Source organism: Balearica regulorum, chromosome 17 (assembly GCF_011004875.1).
Source record: "Balearica regulorum gibbericeps isolate bBalReg1 chromosome 17, bBalReg1.pri, whole genome shotgun sequence".
In the NCBI taxonomy this organism is placed as follows: Eukaryota; Metazoa; Chordata; class Aves; order Gruiformes; family Gruidae; genus Balearica; species Balearica regulorum.
This window is the reverse complement of record NC_046200.1, coordinates 5954518-5974888: the sequence shown is the minus strand read 5'-3', so window position 1 is coordinate 5974888 and position 20371 is coordinate 5954518. Positions and strand designations below refer to the sequence as shown.

The 20371-nt window shown below is 38.8% G+C and overlaps 1 protein-coding gene across 1 annotated transcript in view; it reads left to right on the top strand.

The window, feature by feature from the left end:
- The window catches only part of TMEM132D (transmembrane protein 132D), a 266118-nt gene that overhangs the window by 63490 nt on the left and 182257 nt on the right, over nt 1–20371 (top strand). Inside the window, exon 2 of the mRNA XM_075769633.1 lies at nt 710–1598. Within this exon, the coding sequence (XP_075625748.1) occupies nt 710–1598 (889 nt within the window). The remainder of the gene's footprint in view (nt 1–709; nt 1599–20371) is intronic.

The following is a 20371-nucleotide window of genomic DNA, read 5'->3' as shown; positions in this document are numbered from 1 at the left end:
ATGTAGGGTTAGGCAACAAGAGTGGCATGAATCTTGATAGTTATTTACAGGAAAAAACCCCTCTTTTCATAGATAAAGTGAAATAGAAGGGACCATAAATTGGATGCAAATAAAGCTCCTTTTGAAATCCTCTAGTACCAGAGTATTGTCAAAGGAGCTTTTGTGTAAACTGTTATTGTGCTAACTATTCTTAAAGTGAAATTCAGCCTTGTGCAGGAAAACCACTTAAAGTCCATGTATTGCTTGAGCGTGCTGAAAAGAAGTTTGAAGTGAACTCTAAGTGGTCCACGTGCAGTGTTTGATGTAAAATTGTTGCATTGGTTTCCTGTACAGGTGTAGCTTGCTTAGTGATCAAATTGCTTTTTAAATGTGCCTGTGTAGTGATCTTATGTTGCAGATGCTGACTTGGTAATTTTGCTCTCCAATAGTAAATGTATATTGCAAATGAAAATGTGACCTTTGGCATGGGTAAACCTACACAAGCTGCTATTTTTAATCTAGCTGCCATGTAGAACATACCATAACCTATTGTTTTCCAAGCTAACTAGATAAATCATCTACCTAGGCTACTTCTGCATGGATTGATGATGCTTGCTATTGCTACTAATATCAGCTACAACACTGTCAATCCCCTCAGTAAAGTCAATGAGGTTATAATACAGTATGACTTGAAGATCTGATCTTTTAAACTCTCCTTTCCTTTCAACAGTGACTGAGAGTCGAGGGATTCTGGAGAGCATACAGAGATTTTCTTTACTGCCAACTTACTTGCCTGTGACCTATCATATCCACAATGCGGATGTTTCCTTCTTTCTTAAGGAAGCCAACCAGGATATTATGAGGAATTCTAGCTTGCAGTCCCGAGTGGAATCCTTTCTGATCTACAAATCCAAGAGGCCACCTGTATTAAATGCCAGCTATGGACCTTTTTCCATTGAACAAGTAGTGCCCCAGGACTTAATGTTGTCTTCAAATCCATTTGGATCTACTAACAAGTTCTCCTTTAATTGGAAACTTAAGGCCTTTATAATGAGTGACAAAATTTACCCAAGCAAACCCAAAGTCCAGGTCCTGTTCTACATCGTGGGCAGGGACTGGGATGACTACAGCACCACGGAACGGCTGCCCTGCCTGCGGGTGTTTGCCTTTCGAGAGACGCGGGAAGTCAGAGGCAGCTGCAGATTGCAAGGAGATCTGGGGTTGTGTGTGGCAGAGCTGGAGCTTCTGCCAAGCTGGTTTAACCCCCCCACGGTTGTTGCTGGCCGTAAGAAACCAGTGGATCAGTCTGAAGGGAGCCCTGTGGAGCTTTACTATGCCATACAGCCAGGAGATGAGAAAGGGGAATGCACCAAGGAGGATGTCAGGAAAAGTAATGGGATCCGACCAGGGCGCAATGACATTGATGAGTCAGGACCTCCCTTGCAGAGGATTGGAAGTGTTTTCCTTTACCAGACACGTGCTGTCCCTTCCTTAAATGAAATGAAATTGGATAATAATATTGCCATCCAGTATGCACCAAAGGCTGTCAAGCAAGGTGACATTTTGACTTTCCTTGTATCTGTTGCTAAAAATTCAACAGAAGATCAGTTCACACTGAGGTAAGGCTGTTTTCATCTTTCTTTGGTACCTTATTTTTTTGTTTCTCTGCTCTTGGTATAGGAAGTCACTTTCTCATGTATAAATTGCCTAACAATCCTTCAATTGCTGCTCTACAGAAATTGTATTGCAGTTGACTGACTCGACGGTTCTCCTATTGTTCAGTCTAATATTATATGAATTGTCTGAGATGTGATCTCTTTGAGAAAGGCCTTTTCTTGAAGTTGTCCTTTGAGAAGTACTTATAAAAATTGGAATAGTAGAGCTGAGGCCTATCTATGTACTAATAGGAGATAACATTTAAAGTCTCCTGAGCTGGAGTTTGCAATGCTCTTAATCTCTCATTGAACTCATGTTAAGATTAGTAAAGCTCAAATCCACAAAGGTATTTATAGAAAGTGAGCAAGAATTAGGTATCTAAGTAGGATTTATGTGCTTAAACATCTCCCCCCAACTTGTTGTAAGCCTGGTTCTATTTTATAGGATGTTTGAGATTCTGAGGTATTATTGATATACCAAAACCATTTCTGAAAATGAAAAATAGTGGTGGTGGTTGTTTTTTGAATGTAACATCAAGTTCTGCGTTGATTTACTTGGTTGCTTTCCAAGCATTGGGATATTACGGTGGGAAGCTCGCTAAAACCACCAACTTAATACAAGGAAGGACAGCAAAGATTCTCAGGCTGTACTGTGGCAAACTGAGAGCAGATATGTATTCCATGCAAAAGTGAGACTGTCTAGTTGTCTTTTCTTTTAAAGTCTGCCATTCTGTGTTCCAGCACTATGATCTAGGGTTGTGTGGCTGCACATGGAAGACTGGTGTGTGTAGAGCTGATTTCATTCTTTTATCTCTTACCAATGATTTGTCAGCTCTTTTAGAACTGGAGGTAAATGTCTGGCTTCCGAGATTAAGACTGACTTGTCTTGGGTGTTTGTCCTAGAAATGACCATTGGTGCCAAAGCTCACAAAGGCTGACAAAACATGCCTCCAAAAGAGGAGATGCATCATAAGAGGAAGCAGTGAACTCCTCGCTCTTACAAACGTCACAGATGCACCATAGTCAATAACTGTGCTGAGCACCAGAGATGCTTGGTGCCTTCACCTGAGAAATCATATCCTACTCTGACTTGAGACAAAAATACACTCTCCTTTCTCTGGTGGCTATGCATCTCAAACTCCAAACATTTCTGGCTAAAATCACCTAGATATTTTCAGGGCTCAATTACTAAAATGGCACAAAGCTGTAAATGCAATATTGTTGGCTTGGATGTATGTGTCATACTGGAGTACGTCATGTTTGACTCCACTGACCTAGTAGTGAGGGCTCAAAATATTAATTCTCATAATTTTTTTTCTTCTGTTTTATCCCCAGGGAGGTTTGTGTGGGGTTTCTGGGGGAAGTGGTTTACTGTAAAATTAGGTTATTTTTCCTTTCTATTTAAGAGAGAATTAAAGTAAAAATATTTCATTGTTTTTACTCTGTAAATGCAGGATCTTTAGAAATCTGACTTCAAAATGTCTCTATTTCCGAGACTTGTGATCAGTTAAAAGTAGAGCTAGTTATAGCCATGATAATTATGTTATATGTAGCTTTATAAAATTTTCAAAAATCTTGCTTTGTTTAAATTAGGATGAAAACTGAACACCTTAATTTCTAAGTAAATGCTTTTAAATTCAATTTTCTGGAACAAAAAGGAAACAATATGTTTGAATTTTAGGTTTTTATTTTAAGATCTAAGGTGTCATAGAACACAAAACCTCCCTAAAACCAGATAGTAAATATCAGTTCAAAATGAAACATGTGGCACTTTCTTCTTCAAAAACATCAGTTTGCTGTTACCTTTTAAAAGCATAAACCTCTGTAACAGCCTGCTGTTACTCATGTCACTTTCATGAGTTTTAATTTCTCTTGACCTGTTTTTCTAACAGTAGCTGGCTTTCAGACTATAATCAGTGGCAATATCAGAGTAGTTATAATATCTGTTCTACTGTGCTTCTAAAGCACCATTGCCTGTCTTTGGTGTAGCTACAGCATATCTGAGCTTTTGTTTGGTTGTTTTCCTGGTCAGAACTGTCATATCTATGCTCTGCATTCATCCTGCCATGACATGTACATAGCTAATTCAGTTTTCAGTGATTGCTAATTTATACATATCTTCTGCTGTAAGGGAAAAAGCAACTACCAGGTAAGAGCAAAAAATTGAGCTTGATTAAATGCTTTGGGTCAAATTCTTTTCGACGTTGTGATCTCCTAAAATCCCAGTGTCAGACAAGATGCTAATGCCTCTTTTGTGGCCCTCTCTTTAGAGTAAACGTCGCTCTAAGTGATGAGATACTGAAGTAGCCTTTGACTCAAGGCCCTGTTTCAGGATTGGAAATTTTACATGTCAGTCTAGTATATGCATTATCCATAACTAAATGATCTTTAAAGGTCTCTTCGAACCCAAACCATTCTATGATTCTACTCTACAGGTTCTCTTTTGGTGTGGTCAACTAAACAAGACTGCATTTGTGATACGCTGCCTGTTCTGATTTCAGAACAGACTGTCCAGCTGGGATCGTGTAAAAGCCATCAGAGACCTCTTCTGTGACCTGATTGAGCTTTAAGTCTCTAAACTTAAACTCTAAACTCGAAATCCTCTTGGTTTGTAGAAGTACAGACATTGGATTGGGGCAAATTGAAAGAAATTTCATTCCTGTTAGAACATGTAAATACGAGGGCATAAATAGACATGTAAAAGGTCCTCCACCTTGCCAGTTGAGATAGAGGAAAGAGGAGCAGAAATGGCCCATTCATGTAAATAATCAATAAAATGATTGTTCATAATACATAGGAAAGGACAACAGACCTTGTACACTTAGACAGAAATGGTGAGTCTGAGGAAAAAACCTGCAGTTTGAGGAGAGGAGAGCAGTCTCTGGCCCCAGCTGTTACACAGAAGGTCCCTCTGTATTTTCTAATAACAATTTTTTCCCATATAGTGTATTGATTTTCACCAACTGATGGTGAATTTTTATATTTTATGTAAAAGGAAAAAAAAAAACCCCAAGCAACGCATGTCTGTTATGCAATATAAACTAGATGTGGAAAATGCAGGATTGCACGTTAAAACCCACTGTGTTCAGATTACTTCTAAAGACTATAAAGTAATGTATTTCAAGATGCCTCATTTCATCAGACTGATTTTTGACAGGCCACTTCAGAAGTGGGACCTAGGTCTAACAAACTCCTGGCTATTTCCAACTTTGGCATTCCAAGGTTTGGAAGGGAATCCCAAAGGTGTAGGGAAAACCTTGCTAGAGCCTTAGTTTGCAAAGACCATAAATTAATTTTATGGGTCTTTGTTGCCTCTGGTTAAAACTGTCAAGAGGCTAATATGGCTATTGCTGCCAACTGTTGTCATATAATGAAGACATTAGATCTCTTCGTGCAGACACAAGATTTAGTACTCAATAATCCGCAAGCTTCCAGTGTGACTAATCAGTGTGTTAATCTATCTCCTTCACTTTTCCCCTTCTCTAACCTGGCAGTGCTGGGACGAGTGACTACTTCCATGCTGTGTCCTCTTATTGCAATGGGAGTACTGCTCCTTGGGACAAAAAGTGCTCTGCCGGTGGCTGTTGGGCACTGTAGTGGATATTGGTCTTTATGGTTTCTCCTCCTATATTGTAAATACCAACATAACCACCATGTGCTGCATCTATCTGGTCTCTTCTCGCTCTGATCTCCTCTCTGTTAAAGGAAAGGGTCCCTTCCCCCTCCCCCACCATAATTCTTGTATGAGAAAATTGTATTAATTTTTATTTTGAAACAGTCCCTTATTTTTAGAAGTTGTACCTTGAGTGGCAGCAGGACTTGGAACTGTATTCATAAAGTGAGGCCAAGGGCTGCTGGCAAAATGCTTTTACCATTGCTCTTGCTCCAGTGGACTGGAAATCATGGCTTGAACAGATGGAAAATATAGGATATACAGGTCAAAAAAGAAGAAACAGCCATGCAAAACAACCATAAGTCAAAAATTACTCATCACTACTGAATATCTTTTGCTTCAAAAGAATTATGTTTAGAGTAAACTCTATCCCTTTTCTAATAGGAAATTGTCTCCAAAGAGAACCTTCTAGAAAACTGCTAAATACTAAAATATATAGGGAAAGGTACCTTTGGTTTTTTCCTCATACTGCTGTTCTGCGCAGTGGAAGATTTAGAGTAGTGAACATGAAACTGATGGACTGTTTTTAATTTTGTGAAAGAGTTGGACCATAAGGGCCAAGGTCTAGGTTTTGTTTTTTAATGAACTAGAGAAATTAAAAATATTTGTCTTGACTCAGTATGGGTGTGAGAGAGGAAAGGAAGGAAGGACATAAAATGTAATTGATGGATAAATATGGAATACTGCTGTAAGCACCTGGTTGTGAGCTTGGACTGGAGCACTGAGTCTTAAGAAACTGATTTCTCAGCTTAATTCACATGCCTGCTTCCTCTTTGGTCCTGGCCAAGTCACTTAACCTCTCTGAAGCCATTTTATTACTGCTAATATCAACAATTATTTGAAGATGACATGCTATATACAAGCAATGAGCAATTATATCTTCCCAGTGAGCAGTATTAAATGCCTTTATAAAATAAGTGATTGAATGTCCTGTGCCTTTATCCTATTATTTTCTCTCCTTTTGAATGCAAATTAATTATTCATTGTATTCTTTCTAACTGGCCACATGGGAGGGTTGTGTGCAGAGGCACAAATAGTGTTGTACATCCTAGCCCAAAGAAAGCTGCTGTAGAGCCCACAGGAAAACCTCAAAGTCCCTTAACACTGACCAGCCCTTGACATACAGCCTATGCAGTCCCAGATGCTGTTTTGTCATCTTTTTGCATGTTGATGAGCAGAGAAGGCTGAAGACTCTCTATTTTTCCCATCAAAGGATGCCAAAAGATCCCTGAAGTTTGCGGAAAATATTCCGGTCTATTTTGTACTGTTTTTCTCCAAATTTCAAGATATATATACTGAAAACTGAAATTGAAAGGCAATCTTTATCTGAAGTTTTTTGCTGAGAATGGTAAACATATAAAGTATTATTTCATGTCAGTCCTTCAAAATGCTTTCAGTCATTTAATGCTTCAAAGCTTCTAGTGTTATGCAATTACAATTCCTGTTTGCTGCAAGCCCAAATTACTGCTGGTTACTAACACTGTGCTGTGTTACGTACATTACCATTAATATGTTACATACATAAAAATTAATATATGTAGGGATGCCATAGTTTTCCAAACTTAGGAATAGGACTTTTCTGAGTCTGCAGTGTATAGTTCTTTTTTATTAGCATGTTTTTGCTGAGCCTAATAAATATAACCTTCCTTTTTGTTTTTAAAGTTGACAGTTTTGATACCTTCTGCTTGCAACCTTTTAAATTGTTTTCCTGTTTCTGGAGGTGAATAAACAAAGAAATGATAGAGATGGAATTGCCTTAAGGTACTTGATGTCAAGCATAGATATATTCATGAGTGAAAAAAGTTGTAGCTTTTTTTTGAGCTATTCAATTTATAATTATACTTAGTGAATCCTGTGTGCTAAATTAGATAGTTATTACCCTTAAAGAGGTAAATGAAGTTCTCACAGCAACTGATGATTATAGATCCTCTAGTTTACCAGATCTGATTTTTTTTTTCCTGAAAAAATGTAGAAAAACATTCTTTTCACTTCTTCATCCTGAAATAGAATCCAGGATACCAGAGTTTACCAGGACATTGGGAAATGTGCCTTTTTGTTGCATCCATCTTTCTTCACGTTGATGTGGACTTTGCCAGAAACTGGCAGTATGGCATAGTGTGCCAGTCTCAGATAGGCAGCATGAAACATCCAGGTGTGCAGGGAGGGATGCAGGATCTAATGCTGCTCCCACTAACGAGAAGTGCATTCTGTTTTTATTTTAAGCTGCAATGCATTGCTATTGTTGGATATCCCTTTCTCTAATCAGGGGAGAGCTGTATCCTTTGATTATCTGGTGGAGCCCACCTCCACTGTGGTTTGTTTTGGTTCTGTGCTTTGCCAGAAGTATCTGCAGCAGAAGCATGGGAGTAATTAGACTTTTCACTGAGCATCCAGCAGCTTTACCTCTCTCTCCAGTATATCCTACAGCATGCGTTGCCTTATTGCAATTCCTACGCTTGTGTCTTCCTGTAATAGAGTTTCATGGTGAGAAACTTGCATTTAAGGGCTGAGCTCCCCAGAAAGGTTTGGTTAGAACTGGTGGTTGGTAACAGGAATTTGGATATGGCTATGTAATAAGGCAGAGCTTCTTAGGCTTCATAAGCTCCATGCATTCACGGGGTCTCTCCAGAGTTGCTCACACACTGGCTCAACACAGGAATGTGGCTTCCTGGTGGTTGTGTGCTCTCTTGGGTGATATCTGAGTGGAGAGAGTTCACCTACCACTGCTGCAGCCCAAAGTGCTCCAGGATTAGGCTTGAAGTGAGCTTCCAGTGGGCTGATATAAGTGTGTGCAGAGTGAAAGTGCTCCTACTGTTTTGCTCTCCTATGGCATGTAGATTTATATGCAAAATATACACTTTGAAAACAATTCTTTTTTTTCTCTCCTACCTACCTGGGGCTCTCACGTTTTTCTCTTTCCTGGGAACATGCTTTCTTACCTGCTGGCATCAGTTAAATTTGAATTATAGTGTATGAAGATCTTACTGCAAGCATGAGAGATGATGGTAAGAAGTGAGAACATGTATTGTGTGGTAGAGGATGTGTAGGAGTGCAAAGGGCTATGGGAATTATGTGTTTTGAAGAGAGGACTTTTTCACCAGCATTTTATTGCCAGAAATTGGAATGGTTTTGTATGAAGATCTAAATAGAGAAAATTAGTTAATTGTGCTGTCTGCTTAGCTCTGCTTTTTCCTTTATATATGTGACCTAATGCATTCAAGAGATGCTGTTGGAGTGGAAAAATAAACTCCCAAGAGAAGAAAGAAAACCTTGTGATTGACAGAAGTGATTTGGAAGCTGGGACACAAAGCCTTGCTATTTCTAGCTCCGTCATAGACTTTTCATTGTGACATGGAAGTCTAAGACCAATCTAAAAAAGAACTTGATGCTCTTAAATCACACTTAAATAGAATTTAGTTATCTCAATGCAAGTAAGCAGTCCAGCAGGACCCTATCCGTTTGCCCAGGCACATAGGATATAAAAGTTACCTAATAACCTACAAGGTAGTGTATGCTCCTCAATGGTGTACGTACTGTCTGCCAAGTGGCACCTACTAGAATGTGGGCCTCAAAGAAGTAGACATCCCTCTCTGATATTTCCTACTGACTTTACCTGTGTAGATATCCTTTCAGCAATGAATTGGAACAGTCCTGAATTATTTAATATTTTATAGGATCTTCCTTTTGGTGTATATAGTTTCTCAATCAACACTGAAAATTGTGAACCTGAATAAACTCTTAAGTGGAAGAGATCAGGGTTGACTTTCCAGTTAAAGAATCCTGCCTTTGTTTCTCATATTCTTTCATGTTCATAATATTATGCCCTTAAATGTTTTCTTTAGCTGTTGTTGCTGAGTGAGTAGCTATTGGAAAACCTTTTCATTTGGAGGAAACCCGGTTTAACTTCACCAGCAGAAATGTCCTGATTTTATACTGTTAAGTTGGTCTACACTATCCTAACCTGTATATAGTTCTGGGTTTCACTGTCAAACTCTATCACCAGATTTCTGGAGGAAAGAAGTAGAAAGTATAAAATACCAGTTTTCTTAGGAAGTGACTGAAGGTTGTACTGGAAACTTGTAAGACACTGATATCATGAGAAAGGTGAGATTTTGTATAAACTGAATCTATGATATTTCTGTATTTGTAAACCAAACTTGGGGGTCAGACAAAGGTAGGTACCATTTTTATAAACTGTTGAGAGGGTTTGTGACCTGCCTGTGGTATTTTTAATGTCTTCTAATTGTGGGAATACAGTGCCTAGTGTGAAATTGTGGTAGTGAATAAGCAATGCCCATTGATAATCAAGAAATCTTTTCCTAAAAGGCCCTTAGAGATTGTTACATGAACTTCTCTTATTTGTTGCTTTGTCTAACAATTGATCAATAATAATTCAGCAAACATGAAAAGTTGCATAAATACATAAGGGTAGCAGATTCAAGATCATTAACACTCAATTTATACAGCAAAAAAACTTAAACAGGACTGACATTTTATCAAATTGCTTGTGTGCTCTTCTAGTGCTAAGCTAAATTTTATTCTTAGAGCTGAATTAAATTGTATTTTAGTAGTAGAAACAATCAGGCAATAAGTGGTGATCAGGAAGGTTACCAGCCACATAAAACTCTGTAATGAGATAGGCTTTTTTCCAGGACTTAGATTATATGGCTATTTCATGGTATCCCAACCCTGAATTTGTATTACTTCTGTTAAATTGAAAAGAATCCTAATGTGCATTTTTCACTTCCTTCTTCTATGGTTTTGAGTTGTTCTGTCACTTAAACATCCTCTTCTGCATTCTTATTTAAACAGTTCCCAAAATCTTCTCTTCTCCATGACATAACTGATTATTATTTTTTTTAAACTGGTCTTGTGGCCTAATTTGACCAATTTAAAACTAAGGAGAGAAGAGGAATGAAATTCCTCTGATTCTTTTGAATTACAGCCTCTAAATTTCAGCTGTTCCACTGCTCAGTCTTCATGTAAAAACGAATTTGATATGTTTCCTGGGTTCTTTGTTCTTGAAAAGAACAGCATAGGGAATGTAAAACTGTCCATTGGTTACTACTTCAGTTCTAAAAAAACGCCCCAGATAAGAGTTGGTTACTTGACTGATGGTCGCCAGGTCATGATCCTGTCCAGTGGTAACGTAAAAGCCTACTGAACTGGAAACACACAGCCCCCTAGCAAGCGTTAGCTCCCCAGCTTGTGTTGTTTCCCCTGCCTTGTTGCTTTTTTGGAGCCTTTACTAAATCTCTTCACCAAGAGACGGTACCATAGGCAAAAGGAAGTTTCTTTTGGCAGTATGACTTTAGCAGATCCGGACATCTCTATCTGATTATAGCAACTTCTAGAATTCATGTATCTTATGTTAATGGCTGAATATTGATTTTTTTAGAAGGCATAAAGAAGTGCCTTGAAGGTAACTTCGGGAGAACTGATCTTTCTTCCCTCTTCTTGCCTCTCTCCCTGGCCAAAGCTTGGTAAAATGTCTTTGGTGAAATGTTAGGAATGACCAAAAGACAACTTCTGGTGCTGAGGAAATCGGAAAACTTAGAATGTGCCTAACCCTTCAGAAAGAAAAGAGTGAAAAAGAGCAGTATGAGTCTGTGTTTACATTGACTAGAGGCAAAGTGACTGCTTAGGAAAGGCAACAATGCCTGACAGTATTTAACAGTACCTTGAGATTTTAAACAGCAAGCTTTACGCCATCTTTGAGTTTTCCCGGCCTTGTAGCTTGGTTTGCCCTTTTTGTAAAGGTGGCCTTTAACAAGGTGAATCACTCTTGATGGTCTCCTGGGCTGACACTTCAGTCAGATTGTATTCAGTGACATAAACTAGATAAGTGACATGTTGAAGTAAGTGGGAGTTATGTACTGGCACCTAAGATGATGACAGTCTTGTGTCTTTATTGTTTTATTGTAATGTTATTTTCTAATATAAGCTTGTACAGTGATGGCCTCTCTAAAGCAGTGCTAAGGTGAAATCACACCTATGCTATTGGCTGGTAAAAGACTCCACACTCAGGCTGATTTTTCTTTTTTATTATTTTCTTTCTGCTGTGTTCAGCATACTGTACAAGTATGAATTAACTTTCATAGCCTGTTTATGAGGTAGTCAAGCAAATATAATTTTCCCCATCTTCTAGATGGGGAAATAGCTTTCCTGCGTTTCTAAGTGACTTGCTAATGGCCCCAAAATTGTCAGTAGCAGTATGGAGACAAGTACTTAAGAACTATTGACTTCTAGGGCACTCTACTACCTCCTGTTGCACTGGCAGATTATATTAAGAAGAAAATAGTTCTTTCTGTTAAAATTATTCCAGTTAAGATCATCTGCCTTGAGAATCAAAGTCATGTTGACTGAGCAGATGTCAAAAAACTGAGACAGATCAAGTAAACTATTACTTGCATGAGCAGTCTTTACAGCTAACTGTTATTATTATGGTTTATTTCATTGTAGTAGTGTCTAAGAGCTACAATCATACTTCAAGGTCTACTACCCTACCGTCAATACACGCAGAACAAAGACTGAGTCCTTTGCAAGTAGTAAGCACAGCTGGCTGGAACACCAAGAAATGTGAAGCTGTGTGGTCAGTAAATTGATGTTCTTTTAACAAGTACCCGGATAACTGTGCTGTTGCTTACAGATGTACAAGTGGGCTGCATTGGCCTCTGTTCTATCCATGCAGTTATAGACTGGGTAGCTTTATTTTGTTTATCCTGCTGGAAGGAGTCTGTTTGCCTATTGTTCCTCTTCTAATCACTTGATAACAAAGAAGCATTATAGTAATGAGAGTTCTTTGACATTGAAGCTTTATTTTTCTAGGACTTATTTTTTCTCATTTGGAAAAAAAACAGGCAATGAGACTTAAGTTTCATGTGTAGACTACAGTTAGTTTACCCTGCTGACGCTTAGCTTCAAGTGGGAAGAGTACAAAATATGATTCAACACCTAGTCCATGTTTAGCTTGTGCATCCTCTATCTTAGGCTATGGCTAGCAATGGCAGTGGAGATTTTGCTGCACCATTCCATTGAGTTCTCCAACCACGAGATGTATGTGTGTTTGGACTGTTCTCCTGTCCTTTTCCTAGTCCAGTTCCAAAGGAATCTGTGTGTTTATTAATGCACAAATGCCTCTTGCATAGACAGCTTGCCTTGTAAGCCTTGAAGAGTCCTTTGCAACAGGAAGAGGTTTTGGCTTGATAGTTCAAATATCAGTGGACAAGAGTAGGTGGATCCCCTTTAGGGAAAGTAAAGCTGGGTCAGTATAAATCACTCTAGGTGCTGCTTTTACCTGTTTATTATCCTAAATGTGCAATGAGTAGCACTTTTTCATGGGTTGATCCTTGGAGTTCAGTGTAAACTTCAGCCTCTAATGAACCCCATTTAATCTATCTAAGAGTACCAGCTATTGCTGGGTGTTTTCCTGACAGAGGAAACACAGGACTTAAGTCACTCAGTCCATCCCAGAAGACAGCCTTTAGTTTGGATGCAATAGCACATTATCTCCTTAACACCCAAGTTCTGCTTTTATCCCAGGAGGACAGAAAGAGAAACTGCCTGACAGTTTCCAGTCAACAATCTTGACATAGGTAAGCCTGAAGGAAAGGACATGGTGAATCTGGCCTCCATGTTTCCTGGGGGTTCTGTGTTTTTCTTTGGGCATGCTCTAACCACTTAAAACACCTCCATGAGAACAGAAAAAAAAGGAAGTTAGACTGACATGCAGATTGAGAGAATGTTTTGTGTTCTATAGCTGCACTATTTGGGATTGAACTATGGGATTGCTGATCCTACTACATTATGGAGACATTGGGAGATTTGGGTAGGGAAAACTATTTTTTTCAATATAACTCTCATTAACTTAAGGACATGAAGAACGTTTAGCAGGAATCAGCTTAACTTGGTTATAGCTGGCAAATATAATTTGTTTGGTTTGGGTTTTGGTTTGTCTTTTTTTAGGAGTGGGGAGACTTGGGGTACTACAAGTTAAATTTCTAGAATTGATGTCTTTTGAGTTTTCTTTTCTTCCTGTAGAACTTCTCAGTTCTCAATGCAGAAAACATTAGAGGTTCCTTTGTGGTAAGAAATGAAACAATATGAAAGAAGGCTGTCAGGTCTGTGCTAGATAAATGGAAGACAGATGGTAAGTGTGATTGGCACTGACAAGGTGTGAGCCGCCTTGTTTGCAGGTGCTGCTCCTGTCATCCATCACACTTTCACCTAATAGTGGGAGATGTCACTGTGATGTACTTAAATCCCCAGCTGACTGATAAAGTGAAGCCAACAGGAAGAAAGGTTTGGGTGAGGGCATCGTACTGGGAACAACATGACTTTAAGGTGTGTTAACACAGATAAAGAAGCATCAAACATTGTGTTTTGAGATAACACACAGAGCGCTTTGCTGTGCACAGGCTCTCCCTAATGCTGTTTGATCTGTGCAAGGATTTCTCATTGTTTTATTGGGGATAGGGGATTATACATCTCGCACCAATGTCTCTTCTGAGCTTGGGGCCAGGGACAGCCCTTGCAGTGGGTCGCTGCCTGTCTGCCTCCCATTTCCTTGAAAGTAAAAACAGTTTGATGCTGCTTTTGTGGGACAGGGAAACATGGCCCTTGAGAGTTCAGAGGCTGTTGTGATGCTGAGTTCATATCTGCCTTGGATGCCCATTTCTAGAGCCAGGATTGTGCAAAACCCCATGCAAAATTTCTTTCTAGCTCTGATGTGCACCAGCCACTACACTTCAAAGAACTTCCTTTCTCTTCCTCTAATATCCTAGTAAAACATTAAATTCTATCCAAGTAAGGATTTTTTTTCTGTTTTCAAAAATACTTTTTAAAATAAAGGTAAACTGCATTGAGGAAGAACAGACTTTTCATGGAGGGAAAGTAACATCTTTGGTTTGAAATCATGAAATATTTTGACTTTTCACAATGTTGCCTTCAATTTTTTTTTAAGGGTAACAGTTTTCCAGAATGAACACACATATGAAATGCTTCAGGCAATCTCAGAGAAATGTAACATTAGTTTCCCATTTCTAATGGCAAATCTAGCCCTTTTACCTTTTTAAATGTATTACTTTTCTTAAAGAAACAGATCTGACACATCCTTGTAACACCTATGTAAAGCCATGGTATATTTTAATAAATTGTCTTTTTACTTTATCAAATTCCAATTCTTCATGGATATCAACTTTCCAAACAAAAGATCTTTCATGTCTGCAAAAATCATAAAATCCACCCATCTCTTCTTGCCCATTGTTAAAATGCAGTACATGAGTGAATCCTCAGCTTCACTCTACAAGGAACAGTGGCAAGAATCAAACAAAAGTGAGTACAATTTGAAACTAGAATTATCTACTTTAACATGTCCTCTGTAGCTCTTCCCCATTAGCTGTGTTTGATAGTGGAAGCTCACCTCTCCAAGCATCCTGCATGCTGCCCAGAGATCCTCTGCCAACAAGCACTTTTTCAACCGGATGGATATGGGGTTTTAACCTGGTATAGCACATGGTCCCAAAGCACCGTTTCCTCTGCTGGGCTTCATTTGACTTAGAAATACCCCAGGATCTGAGAGAGCTGGGGACAATCTTTGTGCAGCACACCTCAAGCAGAGATGTTTCATTTCAATCTGCCTGCTCTGCTCCCTAGGGGACTGCTTCCTCTTCCTTCTCCTCCTCCTGTTTCCACAGCATCTGTCACTTTTCAGACCAGTTTTCTCTCTTGTTGCTGTGTTGCCAGCCTTAAGGCAAGCAGTGTCACTAAGACATCTTGCTATTCTACCATTCCTGCCACCACACCGCTGGGAGAGATACCTTCATCTGTTCTCGACAATAACTACTTTCAAATCAATGATCTATATATTTTCTCTCTGAGCTTATTTATAAAGTTTTATTCTTGTTACTATCTATTGTTCCTTTGTGCTTTCCAGCTTTGTCAAATGCTATGTTTGAGGCAATTGCCTTTCCTGTCCATAGAGGTGTTTTATTTTTCCTTTGTTCCAAGAACATGATTGGTTCCTAGGCCTTCTAGGAAAATTTAATCAAATGTTATTTTCCTGATGAAAAATTCAACAGCACAACAAAAATTCAATTTTAGCTTAAAAATAAAAATTAGTGGAAAATGTAGATCCACACACACCCCCAGCCAATTCCCATCAGTGTTTTGGCAATGGAAAATCTGCCTCTTAGCTGAAAGCTGCTATACCCTTGGACTTGTCAACAGCTTTTGTTCAGCAAAGCCTTCCTTCATAAAAAAGCTAATTGTTTTTAGGAAAAAATCATCTAATCTCCTTGCATTTTTGTTGTCAGGTGGTTCCACTGTATCCTCTGAGGCCCTTACCTCACTCTTATCACTAGCACAGCCAAAAAGCCATTCTGTGCAGGAGAGTGGTGCTGACCTGAGCGCTCCTTTCTCCTTGAGCGAGTTCATGTACTGGCAAGAGTTCCTGTCTCCTAGTCCTGCATGGAGGCCCATCCTGCCATCATGTTTACACTCCGAAATAGTATTTTGCTTCACAGCATTGTATCCTGATGCCTACTGTGGACCCAGTCTGACTCATTAACTGCATCTCTTACAGTATAGCTGCTGTGCACCTCTCTATCCTCTTTACATTTCAGTGGCCTTTCCCAACCTGTTGCTCTCCAATGTGTTTCCCATATCTTTTTTTCTGGCTACCACATCAACACCCACTTCCCATGGCATGCAGATCCTATGAGAATGTGGGAAAGTGGAGCTGCTATTGTGAAATCAGTGTCTATGCTGGTTGATTTAACTCCATCACAAAGAATATGAATCATAATAGCCTATGGGAGATATTCCATTGCATAAAATAATTGATCAGAAGTAGGTATAATCTGATCTAAATCTGTAACAGGTAATTTAAAATGATGATACTAAACACTGGCTGTCAACGCAGGAAGTACTGCCTTTAGGATGTCAAATACTGTACACCCTGAGACAAGATATCTAACGTCATTGCCTAAATTGATAATACCCTTGAACACTTAGTATAGCATATACTCCACTGCAGATATCTTTAGAAGCTTCATTACTGAAACATAGGATTAGTCATATATTTATGCATATATATTTAATAACATTGAATACAGAGTTATTGTCAGTATAGAGATTGTTTTCAGTATTTTGATAGAAGTTGACATATTTGGAGCCTGTGTTATATTGTTTGCATTAGTTATTTTTTGTTACATGATCTTTGAGTAAAAACTCTTACATTCTCATGTTCTTCAGAAACAAAGGGGTAATTCCTTCCATGTTCTGATGAGGACAATGCAGTGAATTTGGTTCCCTACAGGCTGTACTGGGCAGGAATCCTCAGCCTGTGAAACTGTTGTGTTCTGTTGCAATGAAGTCAGAGGATCTGGCTCAAAATATTATGTAGCTACTTCACTGGTGCTCTGTGACTTATCGATGTGATTGTGCATTTATCGGATGTAAGGAAAAAACACATCTGTGCTTAAGTAATGTAGGGAAACTATTTTCCTACTTTATTTAATTGTGGTTATCACATTCCTTTCTCAACTGTCCTCTGAACTTTGGTGCAACATGCTTTATAAGGGCTTATCAACAAAAAGATGTCTCTTTACAAATCTTTGGACCTAATACCTGGAAGTTCTGAAGTGTTTAGGTTTAAGGATTGTCTTTTTTGAGGAATTGCCTATTTTAAGTATTCATTACTCAAGCTAACAGATACTGAAAATGGCTTTAAATCACCTGGTGGGATTTCCTTGCTTGCTTACTTTGTTTATTATTTTATTTAAAGGATAGGATTGTTTGCTTTCTAGTTCTTGAACTTTTAGAGTTCATGTATGAAGGCTTTTTTTTTCTATGCAACAAGAAATGCTAATTGACTTCGATTTGAGTTATCAATGTAAAATAAAAAAAAAATAAATTCTATGTTAAAATACCCTTTCTAAAATGTGCCTGTGATCTAGCTTTTGCAGAGACAGTAATTGCTTTGCCAGTCTGTAGGTTGGAGCAATCTGTAAAACCTGAAAGAAAAATGTCAGTCGCCACCAGCTGAAGCGATTGTTTGTGGACAAATTCAAACCCAGAAGGGGAAAGCCAATTTTCAACATTACCACTGTAGTTCAGAGAAATATTTAAATAGGCCTTCCACTGCTTAAATAGAAGGGGGAGGGAGGTGAGGTATAGATACATGCATTGCTAAGAGAGAAGAGCTACAATGAAGAGAATAAACATCAAAGCTGCCGGAAGGAATAATATAAACTTGTAACAGAGTTTCAGCAAAAGCAGCTGTTGTATTTGCCTCCTTCGTATATCCTGGCTCCTTTTGACTAAAATACCTTCTTGTGATAATACTGTCTCTCCTCCAGCATGGTTTCCATCTTTAACACAGATGCTGGAGAAGCAGAAAGCAGCCCTTCTTTCCAAGTGTTCAAGCATTCAGACAAGTACCAGATTCAGCACTACAGGAGTGACATTCTGAGGGTCAAGGTGGGCTGGAGGGGAGGGAGAAGGAAGGAACAAAGACAGGATGCTCGACCTCCAGGCCAAACAGAGTCAGTGGATGCATTACAGGGGATGGTTTTTCCAGTGCCAGTCAGGAAAGACTGTAACCAGTGCGATTTCTAGCACTTCTCAGAAATAGATTAATTTCAAGGAAGTGCTGTTCACAGGGGTTGTAGAAGATTTGCAATAGCACAATGTTTTGGGAACCCAGCAGTAACTTCCTATGCCTCAGAGTCACTGGTAGAATTCAAAACTGGGCAGCAAAGCAGCTCCTTACACAGTACAGTGATGGTCTGAAATCAATAGAAAGCAGGTAGTTTGAAAGGAATAATTTTGTTTGGGACAGCATATTATAGCACATGCCAACATGAATGTACTGGTTTTGATACACACTTATAAATTCATGGAAGCAAGATGAGATGACCTGTGCAAATATGTATATGCACTCACTAATCAGGTTGCATGATTTGGAAATGGCACAGGGACGAATCAGGATGCACAAAACCTCAGGGTGCAAGAATTTAAATTACCTCATGCTTTTGAATATTGGCATCATTTTTTTAAACATAAGACATTATATAGATATAGGCCTGATACTGAACTGGATGCATGAACAACTTTCTGTTTTACTAAAGCATTCAATATTTTACTACTTACTGCCTAAGTAACTGTCAGAGTTTGGTACTCTCTGAGCTCTAAACAGATGACACAGTTGAGGTAGCTTGTGCTGCTAGAAATATGTCTAGGAAATCATTGTATCGAACACAACTTGCTCTGATGATCTGCAGTCTCTTAGGCTTTTGGAGACCCTCAATGCTCATGCACAGTGTGTCAAATGGAGAGCAGGGCGTCCTAGCAACTTGCTTGTCACCATGGAGTTGTTTAACCTTTGCTGACACATGATGAAGAAACCAAACCCTATGACTTCACATGTCTGTCATGACTGGGAGCTTTCTTTAGGGTATGCAGGATCTTGTACGTGTTGGCAAGTTTCCTGAATTTGGTGTAAGTTTTCCAATGTATATTAATAATGAGGGAATAGGAGGAATTTCCTTCATTGTATTATTCTGGCTGCTTGACCCTTTTGATAGAGGGACTATATTAGCTTTCAGTTAAAAATTCTATAAGCCAGATATCTGTGGAGAAATGCTTTATGCATGGCTTTGAAATCTCTTAATAATTAGGTAGGTAAAACAATTTAGAATACCTGAAAAAATCTCATTTAGCTGAACAAGTTTAGACTTTCTCAATCACCTAGAGTTAGTGATACTTTTCAGCTGTGAGGGAAGATAGGAAGAGCTTGACTGTTCATTTCTTTTGGAAAACAGACTCTAAATGTCAGTTCAGGAATGTGTTAAAATAGCAAGCCGTTCACCACAGGCTTGCAAATGAATAAACGAGTTTGCTGCAAGGAAAGAATTGAAAGAGGAGAAGGAGGAGGGAAGGAAGAAGGGCATTCCCCGACATAAATTAACATCTGTGAAACAAGACACTTCTAAATGTATGCTAATGGCCTAAATGTTTCCATATTCAAATAAGTAATAAGTCCCGAGTTGGCAATATCATCCCAAAACATTCATTTACTAAGCGAAGGCTCCACTGGGATAGGAGAGGCACCATAATGAACTGACGTGGGCAGTAAGACATGATAATGCCTACTTCAGAGGGAATTACCACTTTCATAATGCAATTTGCAACAAGAATTTAGTTGTTAGAAGGGTTTTCTTTCCTCTTCATTATGACAGTGTAATTATGACTCTAGTGGCTCAGAATAATTTCAAGAGGAGTGAGTTACCAAAGCTTTTGTATTGAGTATTCTCAGGCACTTTGAATGTGGGACTAAGTGCTGCTACTTGGATAAATAATAATCAAATGGAAGGTTCGCATAGGACAGCAGCCTACTTACAGCTGATCTCATCCTCCTTCACTGCGTTCCACTTCTAACGTACTTAATGTGTTCTTTTTTTTTTCTATTGTGCATTATTACTTATGCATTTGATTGAGGGAAAAAAAAAAAAAAAGCCAGCAAACCCCACAATACCTACTGTATATCAGCCTAGTTCAACAATAACTGTAACAAGCTCTGATACAGTACTTTCATTTACTGATGCTGATGCACCTGTATAGAACAGTCAATGTCATAATCCTTGTGGTGAATTGGAAGTATAGGAAGGCTGAATTGAGGTTTGTGGTTTCTGAACCAGGGTGTCTGAGAGCTGGGAAAAAAACTAAAGTTTTTCTTGAGACTTAGTGTGGTGTCCATTGCTAAAGAGTCAGTGAAAGTGGGCTAGTCTATTCCAGTTGTGGTGCCAGCCTATTACGCAACTGCAACAAAGGATAACAGACTTACAGGTATCTCCAATAGAAACCTCATGGTGTGTGTCAGGAGTTGTTATGATAGAGCCATGTTACTTAAATCCTGAGAATATAAAATGAACGTTATTTCCAGGGCCTGCAACTAACAGCACTGCTACCCAGTATTTGCCCATATCCAACACTGTAGAGTGCCAAAGTTGCAGATGTTTAAGCCATGTAACCTGAAAATCTGTCATCAGCGTGTAGAATTGTA